The sequence below is a fragment of the Monopterus albus genome, unplaced genomic scaffold (assembly GCF_001952655.1).
Source record: "Monopterus albus unplaced genomic scaffold, M_albus_1.0 scaffold338.1, whole genome shotgun sequence".
Taxonomy (NCBI): domain Eukaryota; kingdom Metazoa; phylum Chordata; class Actinopteri; order Synbranchiformes; family Synbranchidae; genus Monopterus; species Monopterus albus.
In genome coordinates, this window is record NW_018128218.1 from 367,172 (window position 1) to 390,394 (window position 23,223).

Sequence of the window (23,223 nt, forward strand, 5' to 3'; positions counted from 1 at the left end):
TTTGGTCAACATTAGCAGTATGCAACAACCAGAACAGTAAAGACAGATCATATAACACGATACAATAACTTATTGGTCAAGCTCACAACACTATAGCTTTTCAACAGACTCTTTTTAAAACCACTGTCCAGATGAATGAAATGACAGACGTAGAGATGACTTCACTACTGCTCTTGATCAGTACATTATGCACAGCTTGACAGGGAAGCTGTGGACATCGACAACAGAAACACCAGAAACAACATCACTTGCATGATACAATTTCATGATTCAACTCTCACTTGGACAAGACATGGAAGAATTCAGTTCATACTAATGAGGTGTGTTTTCTTTTAAGGTCTAAACTGAGCTGTATCACAAACCAGTGCCAAACAGTAAAGAATACTGCATTACAACAAAAGAGTGAGACTTTTCAAAACCTCAGTTCTCCGTGGTGAAGCTAAATTACTGATGGCTGTATGTTTTGGTTGTTCTTTATGTTTTGAGGAAACGGATAAATTCATGGAACGCTTTATACATTTTAGTCTTGCAGAAAAAGGGTGGCTCCATTTGCCACAACAATATAACTTGTCATTGTAGCTCTCTTTCCCCAAAATATGATAACAGAATGGACTACAGTATGGAATTTAAAAGTGCTAATTGGTGAGAATTTTTTAGCTTCCTCAAAAGAAAAAAAAACAACCACAAAAACAATTAAAAAGAAGGGGATCAGTCATGTTGGCCTATAAGCTCAAAGCCCTACTCCTGCTCCACCATGGCACCTGCACTAATAGTGAGGTTCCTGTGGAGGTTTGGGTTTTGGCTGTGCCTGTTTCTGCTTCTCACAGAGGAGAAGGACGTATCACAGCCAGGAACTTTACACTTGTGAAGCAGTCGCAGATGGACAGTCTTGTAATGGGCTCTGAACGTGCCCTTGTTGCTGTAGACCTTTTGGCAGACATGGCAGGTTATTGGAGATCCACCCCCACCTCCCTGAAGCCCGCTTTGTCCTCCCCCAATGCAGCCCAGGGTCCTCTCTCCCCCATGTGCCAACTCCTCACCCCCAGGTCTCCCCACGCCAATCCCATCGCAGCTTTCATCACTGTCCTCCATGGGGAGTGCCTCATCATCCTCTTCGTTCCTTTCCCCTTCCTCGCTACCGGCTCCATCTGAGTCCCAGGAAGACTGAGCACTGCTGCTGCCACGAGGCGGGGCAGAGGAGGAGGTGCTCAGGTCCAGAACTGCTCCATCCTCCCCACTTCCAGCACCTTCTCCTCCTCCTAATCCCTCCATCTCTCCTAAGGGAGATGTCCCGGCACTGTCTGGTATTGTAGACATCTTGCTCATAGGGAAGACCAGGCCCATGCGGTTGTGTCCTCTGAAGATGACAGAGGCCTGGCTGCTTGGGTCTCTATGGTCGTGGCAGTAGTCCAGGCCAAGAGACTCTCTGTTTCTAGCACGGAATGAGGGTGGGTATAGGGTGTGGGCTGGGCTGAATGAGTCTTTGGTCAGCAGCTTGTGGTGCAGGTTCATATTTGCACTGTGTCTATAAACAAAAATAAAACATGCATTAAAATTCAATTCATTGCATTATACGCCATATCCAAAATACCTTAAAATACCACAAGACCATACACATTTATTGACATTTTTATTGCCTTTGTCTACTCTAAAATGTCACAGCAAGACAAGAAATGAATGAATCTAATCTTTTAGACACGCAAAGCAAGTGTAGAGCAAGGAATACACTAACAAGTCAGAAAGGTCTAATCAGCTCACTCAATATGAAACCATTGTATATGTGTGTATCTGTATGTGCTATAATGGGCCAGATGGTCTCCTAAACTGATGCAAACAGTGGCTGTGCTCATAGTTCTGTTACAGTATTAGAATGAAAGTCTGCATATGGAATTGTAAATATCCATGCAGACATCTGTGCAGACCCTGTGAGGGCATGGACAAAATTTACATCACACAGATTTTTGCAGCTACAGGAATATGGAAAGTATCATTTGAGCTTGAAAGCCAAGAATCTTTTCCATTCTAACCAAACTAGGGCTGCTGGTTTCAGTTACTCCTCCCTGCAGCATATTCACATGTTTCAGTGACACAGGGCTGATAATGGTTTGATCTATATTACTGATATCCAGGGTGTCTGCTAAGCAGAACCACAAGGAAGCTGCTGAATGAGCAAAACAGTAAGGCCTTAGAGTCGGGATATGAACTCTTGTCTCATCAAAAATAGTAAAATGTACATGCTTACATCTGTCAGTAATCCTGCAAATTTCAGCTGTACCATGAAGAAGACAGGGATGCCTCTCACCTGTCTCGGCTCCTGCGTGAAGGGAAGGCCGCGTTGCAGCCGTCCACTGTGCACATGTGCATCTCCTTCAGGTGGACACTTTGGTAGTGCATCTTAACGCTGTAGGAGTTCTTAAAGGTCTTACTGCAGATTTCACAGTGGTGTGGCAAGTCAGCATTGGGGCCGAGGTGAGACAGTCCTGAGTCACCATAATCATCTACACAGGCATCAGATCCCTCCCTGTCACAGTCTATGAGATGGAGAGTGCCCCCATTAGTCAGCTTGTGCTCCCCCTCATCCCATTTAAGCTCAGAAATCATGTTAGCTGCATGAAGCGAGTTTGTCCTGTCCACCCTTTCTTCTTTGCCACTGGGTTCCTGACAGAGTAAGTTGTTGTCACAGTGGTTTTCCATCAGTCTGTTTTCAAAGGGGGGGGATGCACACATGATTACCCCTTTTTCTGCTTGCCTTGGCTGGTCATTGTTGTCCTCCCTCTCTGTCACTTCTCTTTTTAAAGTTTGATCCAACAAATGTTTGACACTGTCCCTTTCTTTCTCTGTACCAGTCTCTCTTGCCTCCTTCTGCTCCCCAGCTTGTTTAGCACACATATGCTCTTCTGCTCGACTACCGTCGCATTCTTCCTTTTCCCTGCCCTGTAAAGGAGCCTCATCCTCAGAACTGCTCTTGTTACACATCTGGTCATTTTGCTCTACTGCCTCCTTCTCTATCTTTATTGGCATGCTTGACTTTCGTGACTTTTTCTTTGGTATAGGGTCTGTCAGGTAGGGTTCAGGAGCTGTGGTGGGTTTAACGGGTACAGAGGAGGACAACAGAGGAAGGGAGGGCAGTGTTCCTGGGGTATTGGCAAGCTCTGCTGGAGTTACTAGGCTGCGGTAGAAAGGCAGAACTGGCTGTACTGTTTTTAAGTTGGGAAAGAGGATGCCACTCTGGCCCATGCTGGGAAACGAGCTGCTGTGGAGCTTAGGCCCACTGTCCACATGGCTGACCATGTAGCTGGGCACTGACTTATGGCTTTCTGCAGAACAAACAGGCATGGCAGTGCCATATTCAGGCCTCTTCTCTCCCTGAGAGCTCTCATCAGCAGAGATGCTGCCCCGCAGGTCTTTGTCCCGGTTGTTGCGGTTCATGGGCATGTGTAGCCGTGGGTTTGGGTTGGCACTATGGCGATTGCGACTGCGCAATGAGCTGAACACCATGTTGCAGCCCTCAATCGTACACTTGTGCTTAATCTTCAGGTGCACTGCATTGTAGTGGATTTTTAGTGTGCCTTTGTCATAAAATGTCTTTTCACAGGCGTTGCAAAATACACGACCCTTCTTCAGAGAGCCGCCTCCAGAACCACTCCCGTTCCTGTCCAGGGAGCGCCGTTTCCCCTCAGGAGACATTTGTGTTATATCAGACATCATGGAGGGTGTTCTAGGTGTGGAAGGTCCATCTGAGTAGTTGTCGCTGGTGGAGAAGTCCTCTGCCTCAATCTTTGTCGTGGTGGAGAAGCTGTCTATTGGCTTGTCTCCACTTCGGTCTAGATCAGCAGTGAACGAACCAGAGCTGGAGCCTAGAAGGCTGTTCTCTGGAGGGTGTGAAAGAGAGAGGGGGCTATCCTTCCCTAGACCATCTTGTCCTTGATCATCTCGTCTCTGACCCTGCTGCTCCACTGACCCATGGCATGACTGCTGGTGCTGCTGGTGTTGCTGGTGCTGCAGTGTTGCTGTTGCTGAACCCAGAAATGGTGCAGGAACAGAACCTAACAGCTGGAATGGCAGCATGAAGGCCATGCTATTGATAAAGTTCTCAAAGTGATGCATGCTGTTGCCACTCAGCTTTTCTACTTTGGATGTAGAGACATTGGTAGCTGTGCGTGGGGTGTTGTGCTCAATGAAAGTGCGGATATCAGAGTTGGTGTGGGTGCTGGGAACCAACACCGCCTGACCCTCTTTGTCCTGCAGAGCCATCAGCTCCACTATGGACTTGGTTTCACCAAAACGCAGAAACTGCTGGAGCGTGGCAATCTCTTCCTCGAATGTCATGATGGCCCACCGATCCAGCACCTTGCCTGCTACATCCTACAGACAGTGCAAGAAGAAAAGGAACAGCAATGTAGTAAAGGAAATGGGAGAGTACAGAGGTTTAAAATAGATTGAGAAAGAGAAGGGAAGTGAAAAAGAGAGCAATTTCATCATTAGCATTATACAGTATGTGTCTGTTGGGTTGCTCATACATATTCACAGAGTGCATTAGATGACACACCCTATCAAGCAGAGTGGCAGAGCAGCTAAATAAAGGAATTAGATGGCATGTCGATACAAGCGGGCAGCCTAGAACCATGAGAACTCTCATCACGCAGACACTCAGTGTTTCATCTTGCAGGTCATTTCTCTTCATTTAAATCATGTGAATTTATCCACTCTGCTTCAGCAGAAGCTGACAAAGAACACACACAAACATGGTGGTGAAGACACACACAAGCATAATATGCAACATGTGCACTCATATACACACTCCCAAAGACATGTAAAGATAAATATGTGCACAAATGTACCACACACACACACACACACACACGCACACAAGTCAGGGAACAGTGATCAGAAGGCGCCTCACACTGATCAAGCGGGTCCTCTCTCCCTTAGCCCAGCAGTAATCACATGTGAGTTTGGGCGTCTTTGAAAATGAGGAGCAGCTTCATGCCATAACCGTGATTAATATTTCATCACAGAGCATTCACTGGGCGCCTGTCGAGAATTCTGACTCTACGTTTGCCATTAGATGAGCTAACATGAATTAAACGCTGTCCAGCTTGAATACTTGATGATGTACTAATCGAAGAAAGAGTTTGCACTGACACGGTGCCGGCGGCCCAGGCCTCAGCTGCTTTGGCTTCAGCTTGAGAAGAAATCTGGAGCAAAAGACATAATATTTACAAATCTACACAGCACAGTCTGGAGATCTCCTCATGCTGTTGGTAGCGCAGCAACACGCAGACCACAGCAGAGGGGTCATGGCACTGGTCACTACATCTTATCCAAAATTCTCCTGTCATGGTTTCCTGACTCCTCTTCTCCTTCTCCTCATCTTCCTCAGAAATTCTCTTACATCATATATTCTTGCTCAGAGCTTCTGGGTCTCATTTTGGCCTCTGGGGTGTGGGGGGTTTTAAGTATTTTTTTGGGCATTTGTTGCCTTTATTTTACCCTAATTATTGACAGAGAGGTGGACAGGAAATAAGGACACAGAGCAAGAGAGGAGGAGACCTGTAACAAGTGTCCATGACTGGACTAAAATTGCAAACACAGTGTGTGCAATGTGCACACACAACCACACATAAACATTCAGCTATATGTGTGCCAGCCTCTAGACTGTTTTTAGAGGCAGTTCTGCTGTGAAAAGAGAAAATTAAATTTTAGATTGGAACAGTTTTGATATCTAAAGGAATAGACTGTAGGAAATAGTTAGCTTCCTTCACAAGATCCAGATGAAAAGATTGATATCAATGTCTGTGTGTTAAGAAAACTGCTGTAGTCAGAACGTGTTAGCTCAGCAGAAAGACTGGAGGCAGAGACAAACCTGGCTGCTCTATGTCCAAAGTTCAAACACAGGCCTACCACGACTTCTAAAGCTGTTCTGAATGATGTGTACATACAATGTTTTACAAAAAGGCTGCACAAACAAAGAACAGAAATGTGAAAATGTCATGCATTGTTAAAATGGAATATGCAAATATGGCATAATCATATGGAATAAAAAATATATATTTTAGTTGTCACAATTACATCATTTTGTTACAGCACATCTGTTTTGTAAAATCAAATTGGGAGAACAGGTGATCCATGAACAAAAATGAATCAATGAGATGAAAATAATGATGATAAGGAAAATACATGACAAACTGGATTTATCTATAAGTGAGATAAGTGCCACTTAGTGCAGTGGTTCCCATCCTTTTTTCCTTCACATATTTGCAACCTTTCCCTGCATGTTTATATTACAACGATACTGTTCGGGTCAATTTGACCATGAACAGAAGAGGTGTCTCATGTTAATTTATAAACATCACTTCATAAAAAGAAAAGATTTCAAAATATAAAATAAAATTTAGGAAAAATCACTGTCATGTAAAAATAATGTATGTTTATATGTAGGTCTTTATATGTACAGTAAAACATTTTTAACATGCATTTTTTATGAAAAATGAGTGCATTATCCTCATTAAACTATAATCTGTGAGTGGTAAAGAACACCATTGCACTAAATATTGATTTAAATGGTTAGTAATGGTCAAATTGACCCAGGAACATCACTGCTGTTCCTGAGAAACTAACATAACAGGCAGGTTAAGGAATCCATGGGGTGTACCACTTGTTAGGTTACTGCCATAGAAATGCAGGCATGAATTTTTATTTTAGGAGGAAAGAAATATCTCACCCTAGTTTTTGGGGACCTTGGGGGTCCCTAATAATATATCAGTCATAAAATGTGCCCCCCCCCCCAAAAAGGGTATAAGGGTTGCTATAAGGGGTACTAAAACCGGGTCTAACTGACAAGCAGCCTGCCTGTGAAGCCCCTGTGGTGGTGAATGATCAGCTAATCAATGCTGGATTTCCCCGGAGCACATTACCTGTTTGTTTTGACTGCTTGGGGCCAGTGTGTCTGCTGCATGTGATGTGTTGTTGGTTAACCAGAGGGATTAACGGCCCATGATGTTATTGTCGGTGCTACGCTACCTATTGGAATTAATCGCACTACTATGGGACTATATGTGGTCGTGTGGGGCAAGACACAGCAATCACCAGTTGGATTTACTGACCTTGGAGCTACTTGAAAGGGAGTGATGTTTCCACTATTCAGTGGGACTTAACAATAAGTTAAAAAAACATGTTGAGTGTCTGTTAATTCCTTGTCTCTAAGGTTAGAAAGAATTGTTGTAAGTTACTATGTCTGCATTATGCCAGTTAAAATATAGGGTTTCTCAATTACCCGCTTTGTTTAGAGTGTTACACATCTCTTTTCATCTGTACATATACCTGTTTACCTATCTATGGAGGAGAAATTCAAATTAATTAATGCCATTGTGGTTTGTTGTGCTGTCCACTTTTAACACAACACTGGCAACAGGAGTTGTGCATGCTCACAAACTGTCCTCTCATTTTCAGAAGGAGGCTCTTTGGTCTTATCATTCTGAAATAATTACAGACTATTTGGAGTTATGATGGGTGCAAAGCTAATCTAGGTTCTAGGCAAAATAATGTGCAAGTAGACCTCCCTGGATATTTCCCACCATGCTGTTCCACATGCACAGCCAAAAAACAAACAAACATATTTTTAAAAAGTTTTATATGCAGAGTGTTGATTAACCAGTAAATGTGTTATTATGATATTATTTAACATGTGCACATCTAATTTTGATAATGTCGTACCCTTTGAGCAGACAATCCCTAGGGGGGACGTGCACCCCAGCTTGGGAACCATTGGTTTAGACTACTACCCACTACCTACTACTACTGATAATGAGAATTTTGTCTGGCAAGAATACACTGAAATACCACAAACTGAGGAATGACGGGTTGTTTAGGTTGACTGTCGGGGCAACTGTGGTGGGGAGATTCAGACTCACATAGACAGGCAGGAAGAGATGTTGACTGTACCTACTATAGCTTAACCAGGCCACACCATCTCACACAATCCAGTCCAGTTCAGGAGAAAACAGGAGTGTGACGTGGGGTTTAAGGCAACAGATGAACAAATAGCCAGGACACAAGTCCAAGCCTGTTAAAGTTAAGGGTGAAACATTTTATTAAAGGACGATTATATCTCCACTGTTGCAATATACTCACAAACACAGGAATAGTCCATTCAAATTACACCAGTAAAATTGTATTATGTCTTAGATATGTCTATCAACTGCACATCTGCTTCACGATTGGGACAGCAGCAACTCTGTGGGTTCAAAGAAGTGAAACTGAATATGAGAGCATCTCATAAAGTCTTACAACAACAAACACCAGGGGACGTATATCTGGATTTTTATGGATGTCAGTTAGATGACCCTTGTTACCTAACATAATTAAACTGGTCTATAAAAGGTTTGATATGATGGTTGTGGTATACAGACATCTAGTGGCCACAGTTTATCTCAGCAGTTCAGCTTGTAAGTCAGTGTAACATATGAACTAAGATTATATGCACTGTCTGATCAATCAATTGGAAATACAACAGAATTTGGTGTTTTTCAGCTATACTACCTTCATGATGTACTGCTGCCTACAACCTTTTTGTTGTTCCTTCTGCTCTTCTACCCTGTAAATCAGCCCCGTCTGCCACCTAGCCAAGGTTAGGGAAGCATTTTTCACATTGTGAATAGTCATTTCAAACACTCAACTACAAAGGACCTCTAATTTGCTCAAAGTCCAAAACAGTGGCTGCCAAACTGAAGAGGTGGTGTTCTATTACACAGAGAAAGTGCAACAAAGAAAGAGCGAAAACCAGGGTTAACAGCAGTTTGGCTTTTTGAGATGGCGAGCATTAAAAGCAGCCAATTAACCCAAATTTGAATTTGATGTGGCTGTCTTACTTCTGGATGTGTTAGCATCTAAAACTAGCATTTTTCATCCATCCATTATCTATACCACTTATCCTGAAAAGGGTCATGGGGGGCTGGAGGCAATCCAAGTGGACAATGGGCGTGAGGCGGGGTGCACCCTGGACAGGTCGCCAGTCTATCACAGGGCTGACATGTAGACAAACAACCACACGCACTCATGCTCACTCCTACGGGCAATTTAGTGTCACCAGTCAACCTAAGCTGCATGTCTTTGGACAGTGGGGGAAGGAAGCCGGAGCACCCGGAGAGAACGGGCAAAGGGAGAACATGCAAACTCAACACAGAAAGGCCCTGGGTCGGCTGTGACTAAAACCTGAAACCTTCTGCTAGCATTTTTGTTTTGGCAACATTAGCAACCTAGCATGGTCATGATTTTTACCTTTGTGTTATAATAATATGATTTTAATTTGTGAGTAATTCAAGCTTTGTGTAACACCAATGCTATGTGGCTGAAAAAAAAAATAGGTAGAGTATCTTTAATAAATAAAGCTATGGTGAGAGGGGTGTGTGCACAAGGCTAAGGATAATCACCTTTATTGGCCAACTAAGTTCAGTGTCTTGCCCAAGGACACTTCGACATGTGGACTGCCGGCACCGAGACTTGAACCTTCAGCCTGGGAGACGACTGCTCTACCCACCACACTACTGTTGCCCCTCCTAAATACTAAATACTAAATACTAAATATTGTATGTTACTTTAAACATACAACATCTGAAACATGGGATGACCCATACAACTGGTAAGATCTTGGTTTTGGTCTGTGTACAATGGTCGTTGCACCCATGTATTGTTTGCCAAAACAATCCCATTACATAGCTTAAGAGGCGACTATGGTTGTTAAGCTAAACTAATTACATCAATAACTAGCTCTGTGCTTAAACCTGAGATTGATATTGGTTTTTACATCTTACTCTTTGAAATAAGGTTAACAAGCAATATTTACCAGTTCATATGTTGAACTGTTCCTTCATATCAGCGGCTATCACCCCCTTTGTTACTGACTTTGTGAAGTGATGTGAGGAAAATCGACTGGTCCTGAACACCAGTAAGACTAAAGAGATGGTGATTGATCCCCAGCGGAAATCACCAGCACTCACTCCGGTGAGCTTTCAGGGCTCAGTCATTGAGATTGTGGACACCTTTAAATACCTGGGTGTCCACCTCAACAACAAAATGGATTGGACTGAAAACACTGATACCCTGTACAAGAAGGGACAGAGCTGCCTCCACTTGTTGAGGAGACTGAGGTCCTTTGGTGTGCGGGGGCACTCCTTTGGACTTTTTATGATACTGAAAGAAAGAGACTAAACAAGCTGGTCAAGAGAGCTGGGTCTGTCCTGGGCTGCCCCCTGGATTCCATCGAGGAGGTGGCAGACAGAAGGATGCTGGTAAAACTAACATCCATCATGCATGACCCCTCCCATCCCCTGCACCACACAGTCGAGGCTCTGAACAGTTCCTTTAGTGCAAGACTGTTACCAACTGAGTGCAATACTCAAATCCTGGGGTAAAATACATGGTTAATATGCACATATGTAAATTCTGTTCTTGATTATTCAAATACTTCATTCTGTCTATTTTTGAGTACTTGGAATTTATTTATCAGGATGTGTGTGCGGTGCTTGTTCTCATGGTGTTATGCTGTCTGTTCTCTATTGCTGCTTGAGGTACTGAAATTTGTTTATCAAGATATGTGTGTGGTGTTTGTTTCTCATGGTGTTATGTTGTTTGTTCTCCATTGCTGCTGAAACACTGAAATTTCCCCATTTTGGGATCAATAAAGTACCTACCTACCTACCTAGTTTTGTACACATTCCGGTCAACATGTAATTTTGACAGCAAACATACAGAAAATAAAAGGCCTTCCCCCACTGCTCACCTGGAGCACATATCCTCGTATGTAGTCCTGCAGTGTCCAGTCAAGGGCATTGAGGATCTGAATGACCTCCTCCTGTTTGAGGACTGAGAAAAGGCGGTCCAGAAGAATCTTGAGGCGAATTGGGATGGCTTGGGTGCCGTACAGCATCAGGCTGCAGATATCAAACACCACATTGGAGTGCACAATCTCCACCTGGCTGCTCTGGTACATGTGGTGCACCTTCAGCTTACTCAGGGCTAGAATACACACATCAGATTTTACTAGATTAGATCAGATAAACCTATACCAGTCCCTGCAAGGACATAAAGAGAAGACAGGGTGAAGAGAAACGACATAGGTTCATGAGTAAGAATTTAGCAATATCAGCAACATTTATTTAAAAAAAAAAACTAACTTATTAAAGACTAACTGTAAAAATATGGGTTGTGTGTATAAAAGAATTCTAATTCTCACTGTCTTTGGAAAACTCTTTTTGTTAGTTGCTTAAAAATTGGCAAGCTAGAGATGTATACATCCTGTGTACAAACATATAATTAAAAATGTAAAAATGTATGAGCAATAAATAATAAACATAAAATATTATTTAAAAATAAATTCATTATGACTGTGTGTACCCTTTCATTAATATCGTGTTGCGCCTCTGCTACGCTGACTCAGTGGTGCTGTGCAGTAGTTACAGAATCACATCTGCACAGGCACAATGGGTAATTTCCATTCAGTATTACAGTTGTCTGGTGAAAATGATGCATGATTCAACATGTGATATTTGAGTTTATTTGTAGATCTGTACTCCTAAAACTGCGTTCATAATCAACAATTTAAGGTAACAATGATTCATGCAGCACCTACATTAACTGAGTGGGAAAATGAAATGCTGCAGACACCAGTATAATTATTGTAAACAAATGTGACTGTGGCAGAATGTAGCAAGCTCTACTCTTTTACTTGCAGTCTCTCAGAGAATAAACAGGAGTTTCCATGACAATAAAAGCCCTCTTTATGACACAGAGCAGCTACTTTTTGCCTTAACTCTGCTTCAGCACACAGTGATTCTAAATGATGGCCTTCTTGGTTTACAGTTGCTAAGTGTGAGAGTACAGAGTGATACAGCAGGTATCAGTAACACGGTAAAAAAAAATTGTTTCTCCCAAATTACAGAAAAAATAAAATAACTATCTTAAAATATTTATCTTCTGTTATTTATCAAATTATTTAAGAAGTGGTGTAAAGTAAATAACTACATTGCTAAAGTACTGTACATTTTAGAGGCCAATATTGCACTTTTTACTGCGCTAGGCCATTTGATAACTTTAGTTACTTTTCAGAATCAGATGAATAAAACAAAATACATTATAATGATAAAAGTGTATCCATCCTGGGTGGGAAATTCACAAGCTACTCAGCAGTATATAAAGTACTTCAAATTCTAAGTATATAAGGTAGCTAACAATAGCTACACCTTTACCGGCTGCGACATTAAAGTGATGTACACAATAATGCATCAATAACTGTAATCTAGTAAAATGATATACATTAATGTGCCATTCTGCGTAATGGCTACCTTTCTACTTTAAGTATTTTGATACCAATAGTTTTATACTTTAAGTAATATTCTGAACACAGAAATTTTACTTTTAACAGAATATTTTTACACTGTGGTATTATCACTTTTACTTAGATAAAGAATTTGAATACTTCTTCCTTCGCTGCATTTAGGTGAATAGACTTCAGCGTACGGTGCACAATTCATCAGTACACAGTACATGTGGACTCATACAGCCGATGACTTCAAAATCAAAACCATATTAACACCAGTAACTTGTGACTTAATTGGACTTTAGCCCTTTAAATGAACCAAAGATCAACATTTGTTATTCCAGACAGTGGATAGCCTGTACTGTACATCAGCCCAACAGCAGCCAATCATGTTACACAACCCGGGGGTACAGACTAGCAGACAGACAACAGATGAGCCCTCATATCACACGCTAATGTAAAGACTCTACTGCGGGCACCAAAAATCAAACAGCACCATGCACAACATTCAGCTCAGACATGGCAAATGACTGTAATTGTGTTAGAGGAATATCATGCTAAGCCACAGCCAGTCATTTGTCTGTTTATTGAAAACAATAAAACACAAAATTTAAACAGCATTCAGTGTTTCTGTAAATGTCCATTACTGACTGTTACTTTCTGAAAAAGAATAACATGAAATTAAATTTGGCAAATGGTGCATAATAGCTTGTTTAAGGGTCAACACACAAACTGGGAACATGAAGCATGAGACTTAATTGTGACTCGCTAATTAATAATTTTGTCTCGTCTCTGAAACATATTTTACATAACGTGTCCCAGTCCCTCCATATAATTCACAGAACACACTGTCCGTGCTCTCTGCTGAGTTAATGGGCTCTGGGAAACATGTTGAGTGTGTTATTCTGATTCACTGGCACAGTATTTTAGGTGTAGTTCACTGTTGAACTGAGTCATTTTTCTATACTTTGGGCACAACTAAAATTCTGTTCACTTACACTGTACTGAGGTGAGGACATATCAGAGAGGGACCTAAAACCAGCTGTCCAGAAATGTGGCGGTGAGTTCTTACCGTGTGCTACCCAGCCATGCTTGCAGTTTTCACACTGCCTCCTCTTCAGCTTCCCGGGCTTGAAGCTGTCACAGTTACAGTTCACCAAAGTGCAGCAGATAGCCTGTTAACAAAAAAAAACATGTAGGATGTTAAAAAAATAATTGAATCTTTTAAATTACATTTATGATTTGGTTTCTGTAAATATAAAAACCTACATTATCAGAATAAAATAAATATTCAGTATTTCACTTCTGTGAAGCTATCTACTGGTCGAATTATTTAGATGGAATTATTATGGGGACATAATTTCATAAATTTTAAATGTCTTGTATTATTTCGTTCACATTTTACCCAAACTCAGTCAGTGTTAGAAACTTTGAAACCTTGAGTGGAATTTGAGCCACTGCCAGACCTGGCATGTCTCGAATTTTGAAGTATTTTCTGAGCTGAGCACATGTTAAAGTGCCTGACGTCAAAGAGCTTACATTACTGATACTTGTCCTTTTTCATAATTTGTATAAATTGAAAGGTTTAATACTTTTAATTGGTCATTTTTCTATGCATCCAGGAATGTAATATAATAGAAAATATGCTCTCTCATCTCATTCTTCTGTGACTGTGCAGTCAAGGAAAAATGTTCGAGCACATGCGGTTGGAGTTCTGCTTATTTTACACAGCTACATGAAAAATATACAACCATCAAGTTGCGCACAGAAACACAAAGGAAGAGCATGATTGCCTTAAATTATTTTGCTCTCAGGCTGTGCATTACTTATTACTGGGTTTGCCCTGTGGGCGTAGCACCAGCACAGGTGTGTGTGTGAGTGGTAGTAGTGCTGCAGGGCAGGTCCTCTACAGTAACCACATGGCTTACATAACACTGTTGGGTTCAGCAACCTGTCAAACCGATGGTTTCTGTCATTCAGACATAGGTCATCTTTATGTTCATCATAGCTATATTCAGACACACCTGCAAAAGTGACAGCGAGAGCCACAGTACAAGCGCAGTATTTTCCATATGCGTGATATCATTGTAATCTTGTGCATGCCTATCCATTAATGTGACTGCATGCAGTTCAGACTTTGTCATGTTGAAAGTAATACATACGTGTTACTAGGCCCGACCTATTGCTGGCCCATTCAGATGCCATCAGATTAATGGAAAGAAGGCGTCACAGGGCTTCAGACATACTTGGACCCATCTCTATTAGGCAGTGCCTACCACACCCACAGGTCATAGTAGTCATTTGCTAATGTTTTTTTTTTCTTTTCAAGACAAACATGCAGAAAAGCTGTGTGAGTGGACGACAGGCTTGAAGTGAGGAGTGAATGGTGGTAATGAGTCAAGCTTTCTGGGTAGCTGCTGACTTGGCAGTGACCCTGCAGAGAGGACTCCAGTGCACTGATACACAAAAAATGAGTCTGCCTCTCCTTTCTCTTGAACAAAAAAATCATTTACACACCAGGAACTGAGAGAAAAGCATCATCAGATTTATGATCAAAGCCAGTGTTGTTAGTACTACATACTGAAAATCTCAGAGTGGCTGTGGTACGCCACATCTCTCCCTCTGCATCTATAATGCATGATCAGTGGGGTTTTAGTATACATGAGCAGCATGCTTAGCTCCTCACTGGAGCTCACTCCCTCTCCACGGGTGGAGGAGGAAGAAAAGAGTGGGTGGGTGGGTGGATGGGTAAGGGGCCTCCTCCTTCTCATTTAGTCAGTCGCTTAGTTCTGTGCTCGAGGCTGGGCTTGTCCTTGAGATCTGGGATTACAGTAGTTCACCTTACAATAACCTCTCATCATTAGGATGGATAAACTGACCCGAGATGAAGGTGGTGGCAGCTTGCTGGCCTTGAAACACAGTGTGATAACTCCGGCCTTCAGTCCCATGACATCCATTTGCTTTGCTTTTCTCTCTATCGCCCTCTCTGCTGGCTCATATCTCCAGTTGGCTGGCTCAGCCTCCTCCAGATACCGGTAAGGTGTAAAGACCCCCAAGATCCCATCATTACAGAGCACCAAGAACCAACATGGCCCAATTAGGCTAATCCTATCCCACTGTGGGTGCACACACACCTCCTGCTGCTGTTCCCCCTAATATCCATCTCAATCAGGTACCCCTACTCCCTCACGAGCCAGTGGCGTGCGCACACATGTGCACACCCACACTTGGTCATTTATCTTAATTAGCAGTTCATTTCATGAGTTCCTGAGAAGAAGAAAAAGAAATATGGCGGTGCAGGGCAGGCCAGCACTACAGTGGCGCTCGGTGACAAAGTCCCCCTGCCCTCCTCACCTTGTCTTTCTCTGTAAGTTGTCACTACAAAGCCATGGCTGCTTGCACACATCAGTGAAGTTGAAGACAGGAAGACTAATTGTACAAAATAATGTGGTTGGGTCAGTGGTCCTGAAGTCTAGCGCAGTGTCACCTTCTTTATATCAGTGAGGCGTAACGGTGTAGCCACACTTCAGCTCCTCCATCCCCGAAATCTCTACACACCTTGAATATGTTACACATGCCGTTAATCAACACTTTTAGTACATGTTGTTGAATAAAAAACAAATAAGTCAGGGCTTTGCAAACTGAAAAATTGTGCTTTCATTAGTAGTTACATATAGATAGTATATATCAAATTAAATACAGAATGGCTTAAACTGCTGGATTATTATTTAGCATCTTCTAGTCCACACAACACCTCATTTTGTAATTTGCCTGTGTGATTACTACAATGCATACACATAAGTAAAAGGCAACTAGATGTGCATCAACATTTTTTATTAACTGAGCTTCTTCCATCTGTGTTCATTTTTGACCAAAAGCAACAACATGCCAACTGAGCAAACTCCAAGCAAAAAATTGGATTAAAGGGGGAGTGGGGGAATTAAATACTGCTGAAAAGAGTGAAACCTGAACATGAAGACGTGCCCATTAGTTTCACAGAAGTGACTGTGTCCCTTGCTGATACAGCCTACACTTTAATGTGAATTCACCATTCGGTCTCTCTGTGCGTGTCTGGAGTCTGGTTGTTGCTGCTAAAGCCTACTTGGTTGAGAGAATGTGCACTCAGAGGTCGGGCTGTGTAGGATGGATGGAGGCCATGAAGGGAGGTTAAAGAGAAAGAAAGTGAGGTCAAGAAAACAGAAAAGTGTGAGGTGAAGAGAAGGCGGGGATGACGTAGAAATGTGTATGACATGATGACCTGATCCTGGGTGATACAATACTGTACACTGAGGTGAGTGAAAACACACACAGTAATGACATTTGGACTGGACTTCAGTTAGAGTTCAACTTGTATTTATTTCTGTAACAAACGATTCCCTATATTGACACATTTAGAATTGTTAAAACCTCTAACCCAGCTGTTTACACATTACGTTCAGACATTCTGAGGTCACTACGGAGATTTAGATTTGAGCTATTTCAGCATTATTAGCAAGATTAGAACGAGAAAGTATATTTGAACCCAGGAAAGCCCAAACTCTGTACTTTTACAGAAATAAGAATGAAAAAACAAAAGCTATGTGCTGTCTGCTCTGAAACATTATCTCCATCCTACTGCTGGACTGTCTACAGCCAAAACATTCCTCTCTCTCTCTCTCTCTCTCTCTCTCTCTCCCTCTCTCTCACACACACACACACATATACACACACACACAAGAAACAAACTGAAATAGTCCTCTCTGGCTCTTAAAATAAAATCCTGCCATATGTCCTGAACGGCCACGGTGCTTTAGGGACCGGGCAGAAGCAAACAGCTGCTTTGACAAAGACAGTTCAGGGATGGACGAGGACTTGTTGGCCTAATGCAGTGGAAAACTAATCAATTAGCAGCAGCCCAGCACTAACTGGCACTCAATGGGGAAACAAGTGGTGCTGCTGCCAAAGAGTGAATAACAACAGGGCTATCATCAGCTCTGAGGAAGAGAGAATCTGATGGCCAAGTGAGAGGGGATCAAATTTTACTATGAGCCATTAATCAGTTAACAAGACAATTACGAGACAGGGGAAATAAAGGAAGTGAGAGTTTCCCTGACAGGAAATATAAATAATTGCTGAACTGCATGATATTATTCATTTACTGTTCACTTTTTGTAGAAATTAAAGCTACTGTATTTTGGCAGCTTTCCTCAAAAGCACCCACAGGCTGGAGCTCTGCTAGAGAGGAGGCTGACACCTCATGTGGAACAATAGCAAAGAAACTGAAATTTTAATGATGATGATGATGATGATTATTATTATTTTAAAACTTTGGCAAGCCACTATTATTTCTGGTCACAGTGTTAGTTTGTAAAATGAAGAGTCTACAAATTGTTTTGGGAATGTCACTCTTGAAAATGTACATTAAATTAGTAGGGACCAGTTAGTAAGCAACTAGATTTACTAATGAGTAATAAGTAATGCTTTGTAGATCAGCTATAAGATGTTAATAAGAATATTTTGGAATTTCAAGGTTGACTAGAATTGTCCTCACAACCTGCCAACCCAGTTGAATGGTGGCGGACTGATTAGTAAAGCACTGTCAGATTTATTAAAAAGTTAGTATAGTGATTGATTGATAAGTCAATCAGTTAATCATCAAAAATAATTGAATTAAAAAAACTGACTGGCTCTGAATGTGTGAAGTTGCTGTGTTTTCATGCCACTACAAAGTAAATAGCTTTAGATTTTAGGCTGTTGGTTAAACAGGAGAGCGATTTCAAAAAGACACTTTGGGCTCTGGAAGGCTTCTTTTTTACTGGATTTTTAATAACAAAACAACTAATTGATTAACTGAAAACCAATCGACAGAATAGCCCTATTTTTTTTTAATTAGCTGGAAATATGTATAATAAGTTAGAATGTAAATTACATATAATGGAAGTTTAAACCTTGCAAACTGATTTTGGATTACATAATTCTAAAACAACTACTGAACAGTCGATCATATTTCTAATACAGTCTAGTTTTGAAATTAAAGGGCAACATGTATTTAAATGGATAAAAACTGCAGCATGGCAACAAAGAAGAACTGGACACTGACACACATGCAGTGGAGACTTGATCACAGCCAGAACACACAGAAAACACTCAGGAATTTAGTGGGAGTTTGGTGTTCCTGGTACCACTCAGACGTGCACCACGAAAACCACCCCAGCAGCAAAACTACACCTGGCCCATCACGGATCACAGGCTGTGTCTGCATGTGTGCGCTACACATGAAGAACATGGTCTCAAGAATAAATCAGGTCTTGTACAACGTTGTGTATGTGACAGCAAGGTAGTAAAATGTTCATTGATGACAAGTAAGTAAAAGTGGGGTTAGGATACATGAGCTGCTCAGCAGGCGGCAGGATCCTGCCTCAGTTTATGATTTAATGTCACTCACTAAGAAAGAGCACTTTAACACACAGCACCAGATGAAAATCGCTCACTTGTGATATTCTCTAACATCATTACATCAAGTTTAACATGAAATATTTAACTTTTTATACATCCATTTCATTTAACAGCTTCCTCTAAAGTAAACTGCATGTCAGTAGCAGCTATGAAAATGCACTTAAAATGAAAAAGTAAAATCATGAGCACTCCTTTAACACCACACTGGACCTGGAAAGTAGAAGGCAAACCCAGGAAAAGCCTCAGCAAGTGCAAGTAGTGACAGGCTGTGTTTGAGCCCATTAAGAGTCTATACAGCCCAAAGACAGCATGAAAAAGTCATTATTTCAAACTCATCCAGCAGTCAATCACAAGCACACACACACACACACGCGTGCAGTCAAGCAGGCAAAAAGGTGGTAAATCTTTACCTGAATATCCATGAGAAACAGCTGCCTTCTTTAAAGAAAATAAAAAATCTTAAAAGACAAAGAGATGAGTTTGGGAGGGGTAGAAGGAGGCAAGCCAAAGTTTGGCTGTGGCTCCCCGTTAGGAACTTGGAGGGACTGTTAGGCTCAGAGAGGGAGTAAATGAGGGGAACATGTTAGTACACTGAGTCTGAGAGAGTCTGGCTCCCAGCTACGCTCTGATTAATATTAGATCTCCCTCTCTCCTCGCCTGCCTCTTGACAATCTTGTCACATCTGGCTGACAAATCCTCACAAGTCTTTTGGTGGCAGCGCAAAGCAGATGCATAAGGTGACTGCTGTGTGTGTGTGTGGAGTCTGGGGATGTTAAAGGGGTAGGCTGGGGCCAGGAGGGGCGGATCACCGCTCAAGGAGACGCTGAAGGGACCATCATGAACTTAATGAAGTTGATGGGGTTGGCAGGCTCCAGTCTGCACCGCCGACACAAGCAAGCACACACAAAGTGAAGTACAGTTCTGTAAAGATGAGCAGGGGGCCTAGCTCTGACTCCTTTTCTGTGTGTGTGTGTGCCTGTTGTGCCCTGTAGCACTAAAAAAGAACAGAGAGACACCCACAGAAAAGGTAGAAAAGAGGAAACAAAAGATGGGAAGAGTGAGATAGCAACAGGAATAAAGAGACAGGACAGGAGTGTTAAAGGAAAGCCAGAGTGGGCCGTTCTGCCTACATTTCTTTCTCTCTCTCTCACACACACACGCAGCAAATAAAGCTAAATCACTTTCATGGATTGCTGGTGGGATGGCCTCTCACTCATCTGAAAATGGAAAAGCCAACCTAGTAGAGGACCATAAAATGTGTGAAGAGGAAACACACAGCTCACATGGCAAAATTATGGCAGAGCGTGATCATAACTTAATGAAGGCATTTTTAAGATTCTATTTGTTTTATGATGAAGGTTTTTTCCCCTTTAACATTAAATTAAATTTTGTTAAATTGAACAATAGTGGCTATTAATCTATTTTACAAGCTTTTTACTGACAATAAAATATGATATAATCATATCAATCAATAAGATGAATCGTTGTCCCCCCTTAATATACATCCTCATTATTGAGAGGCTAAAAATAGTGATAATGTCAAAACTGATAAATGACATTAAAAAGTCAGGTGTCTACAATATATATCATTTTTTAAAATGGTAAAACGTTTAGATCATTAAAAAATACAAAAAAGTGAAACATGAAAACTGTGTTTTTATATCCCCTGAAAAAAAATAAATGAAAGGAAAGTCCTGACGTTAACCACCAATGATCAGACAGTATCTGCTCCATCTGCTCTTCATTGCATCTATTTTTATGTTGTTGTGGAAGTTAAACTCCAGCCTGTTTGGATTCCCCACTCTGCTCTGACACACAGTAATCTAACAGAGAATAAACCACAACTGTTTAGCCCTGTTTACACACATACAGGCATGTAGAGAGTGTTTGCTGCTACTGACACCACTACCACACAGACAGCTCAGCTAATTGTTACATTATGGCTGCAACAAAACATTAGGCTGCACATGAATTGTTTTCCATGCGGCTGTGGCCGGCGGCCAGGCTGCCCAGGCTACTGCCTAGGCGGGCAGATGAGCGGAGGGGAACAGGCCCAGGTAAGAGCTGGGGGCTGGTTCTGGCTCCTTGAATGATTTGAATGAGATTCTATGTCTTTAGGACAAGTGAGAAAGACAATACAGTGAAGTCAGATGAAGAAATACAGATTTAATAGAACAGACTAGAGTGAATCCAAACAGGAAGAACAGAATATAATTTTAAAAAGATGATGAAACAGAATAGAGAACAATAGAAGGGGATCACACACTACACAGTGGGAACCCTGACTCAACTGTGGTTCAGTTATTGTTTACTGGGAGTTGTCTCTGGATTCTTGGAAGGCACGTAAGGACGATCTCTGACCACACCGAGCCGCGCTGTGACGTTCTCACTGTGACTTTCATCACATAGGGATTTCACATGTTTCAGACAGACTCAAACTAACACACATGTTAGTTCTGGGATGAGTTTTGAAAACTTTCAAACTTTCAAAACTTCAAACTTGTCAATTACCAAAACCTGGCACAGACTGTCCTGTCATATTCAGAACTGTAATCACGTACTCTTTGATGAGATAGTTCTGTAGACTGTTTTACACAGAGTTCTTGTAAAACCGCCTGTATTTAGGGAACAGCTCACATTTGAGAACTTTGGCTTCTTTTGCTAAATGAATAAAAAGGTTTCCAGAAAAATATGTATTTCTCAAAGTGAGGTGTTGAAAAGGTACTGCTTTGATCTAGTAGTGAAACTAAAAGACATCACCTTTCTACTTCTGGTACTGGTATCAAACATTTACAGTGCTACCCAGTCCTGTAGGTCACTACGTAACAACTTGAAACAAAAAATCCTAAAGTAAATCACAGACTCCCAGCAAAACTGAAGTATATGTCATCATGCTTTGTCACACTTCAAGTAACAAATACACGTGTACGATCATATGACATGAAATACGCTACATCTACATTTTTTCTGATCTCAGTTAAAAGTCTGCACTGCTGCCGCCTGCCACTCCAGTCTACATAAACTCCTTCCAGTTTGTCTTTGTTAATCCCATCCTGATCATGTGTGCAGGCGGAGTGTGTGACAGGAGCCGGAGCAGACAGAGAATAGTGGTGAAAAGCCATGTCTCCTACCTCAGCCATTGTCATTTAGTCATATGTTTCCAAGGATACCGTGGAGTTTGCCATTCCCCGCGAGTCCCACAAAACAACTGTCTCCAACTCTCCTGTCTGCACAAGTACTAACGCAAAAGAGCCATCACACCCAGCAGCGACTACTTCAACAGCAGACACACATGTACGCTGCTTCTCTCTCTTCTCTCACGCTCTCTCTCACACACACATACTGTGAACCACCAACACTCACGCCACAAAAAAAGAGAAGTCACTGTGCTTTTACTCTCACTGCACAGATGCACACACACACACACACACAAATCTCCTCTGCTTTCTCTCCTCTAATGTTGCAGTGGACTGACTCTAAACTACTCAAGATGTTCAGTGTGTGTGTGTGTGTGTTGAAACTGGGCACAGGGGATTGGAATGAGATACTCTCACTCGCCATTCTCACATCACGCTCCCTCCCTAGCCTGCACACATAACACACACACGTGTGCATGAAGAGGTGTGCATGCTTTTTTACACTCACAAACACACACACACATGCACAAGTGCTTCTACCCCCTCGGAGTCACAGGGCAGTCCCCTCACAGCTGGCTGGAAGGGGGCATGACACTCATCTTTCACAGAGATTTGATCAAAAGGAATCACAAAGGCTGGAGGCTCTCCTAATGCAGTCAGGGGAGACTCTCCCTCTTTCCCCCTCTCTCTCTCCATCTGAGTAATGCCCTGAATCAACGCTGCCCCTCTCGGTGCACACAGCCCAGTGTGTGTCAAGATTCACCTTAACGCAGCCCTGTAAACAGCCTCCATAACAAGTTATGCCTTGTGCCGTCAGGAATGTATCATTGAGTGTGTTGAGTGTTTCTCTGGAAGAGGGGGGCTTCAAACACAGCGAAGACTAAGTCTGAGTTATCTTTAGGAATACGAGTACCTCAGGCTGGGTATCAAACCGCAACACTTTGTTCATACTGGCCTAGCTGTTTGTGTTAGAAACCTGCTGAGAGCTGCTAATGAATGTCTGCTCCAACTAGCAGCCTTGTTTATTTCAGATCTGGATCAACTTTAGACTAATTTATTCAGAAAAGGTTTCTGTGCAGCATTTGAGATCTTTTCATATTAAATATATTAAGTATATGTATTAATTTTGCAGTGACTTGACCTGAGACATTCATGGTTTGTAGATTCATTAAGCCCATGGTGATACCTCCAAACCACTTTGTTAGTGCGACCAACAGTCAGACAACATCAACATTAGCACTGAATAATAACTCAGAAGATTATCAAAACAGTGCGCCTTGTTCTTCTGTCAGCGAATTATTCAACTACTCTGTGCCTGAAATGGTTTTTCCTGTG

At 41.9% G+C, this 23,223-nt stretch overlaps 1 protein-coding gene across 1 annotated transcript; it reads right to left on the reverse strand.

Moving 5' to 3' along the window:
- Positions 1 to 6: 6 nt before the first annotated feature.
- bnc1 (basonuclin zinc finger protein 1) lies at positions 7 to 22,221 on the reverse strand. The gene is made up of 5 exons (XM_020624792.1): positions 21,883 to 22,221; positions 13,389 to 13,491; positions 10,781 to 11,016; positions 2,303 to 4,365; positions 7 to 1,525 (listed from the first exon to the last, which is right to left on the reverse strand). Exons 1-5 carry the CDS (start codon positions 21,895 to 21,897, stop codon positions 739 to 741), a joined length of 3,204 nt encoding a protein of 1,067 aa, XP_020480448.1. The 5' UTR covers positions 21,898 to 22,221; the 3' UTR covers positions 7 to 738.
- Between the last annotated feature and the right edge of the window lie 1,002 nt (positions 22,222 to 23,223).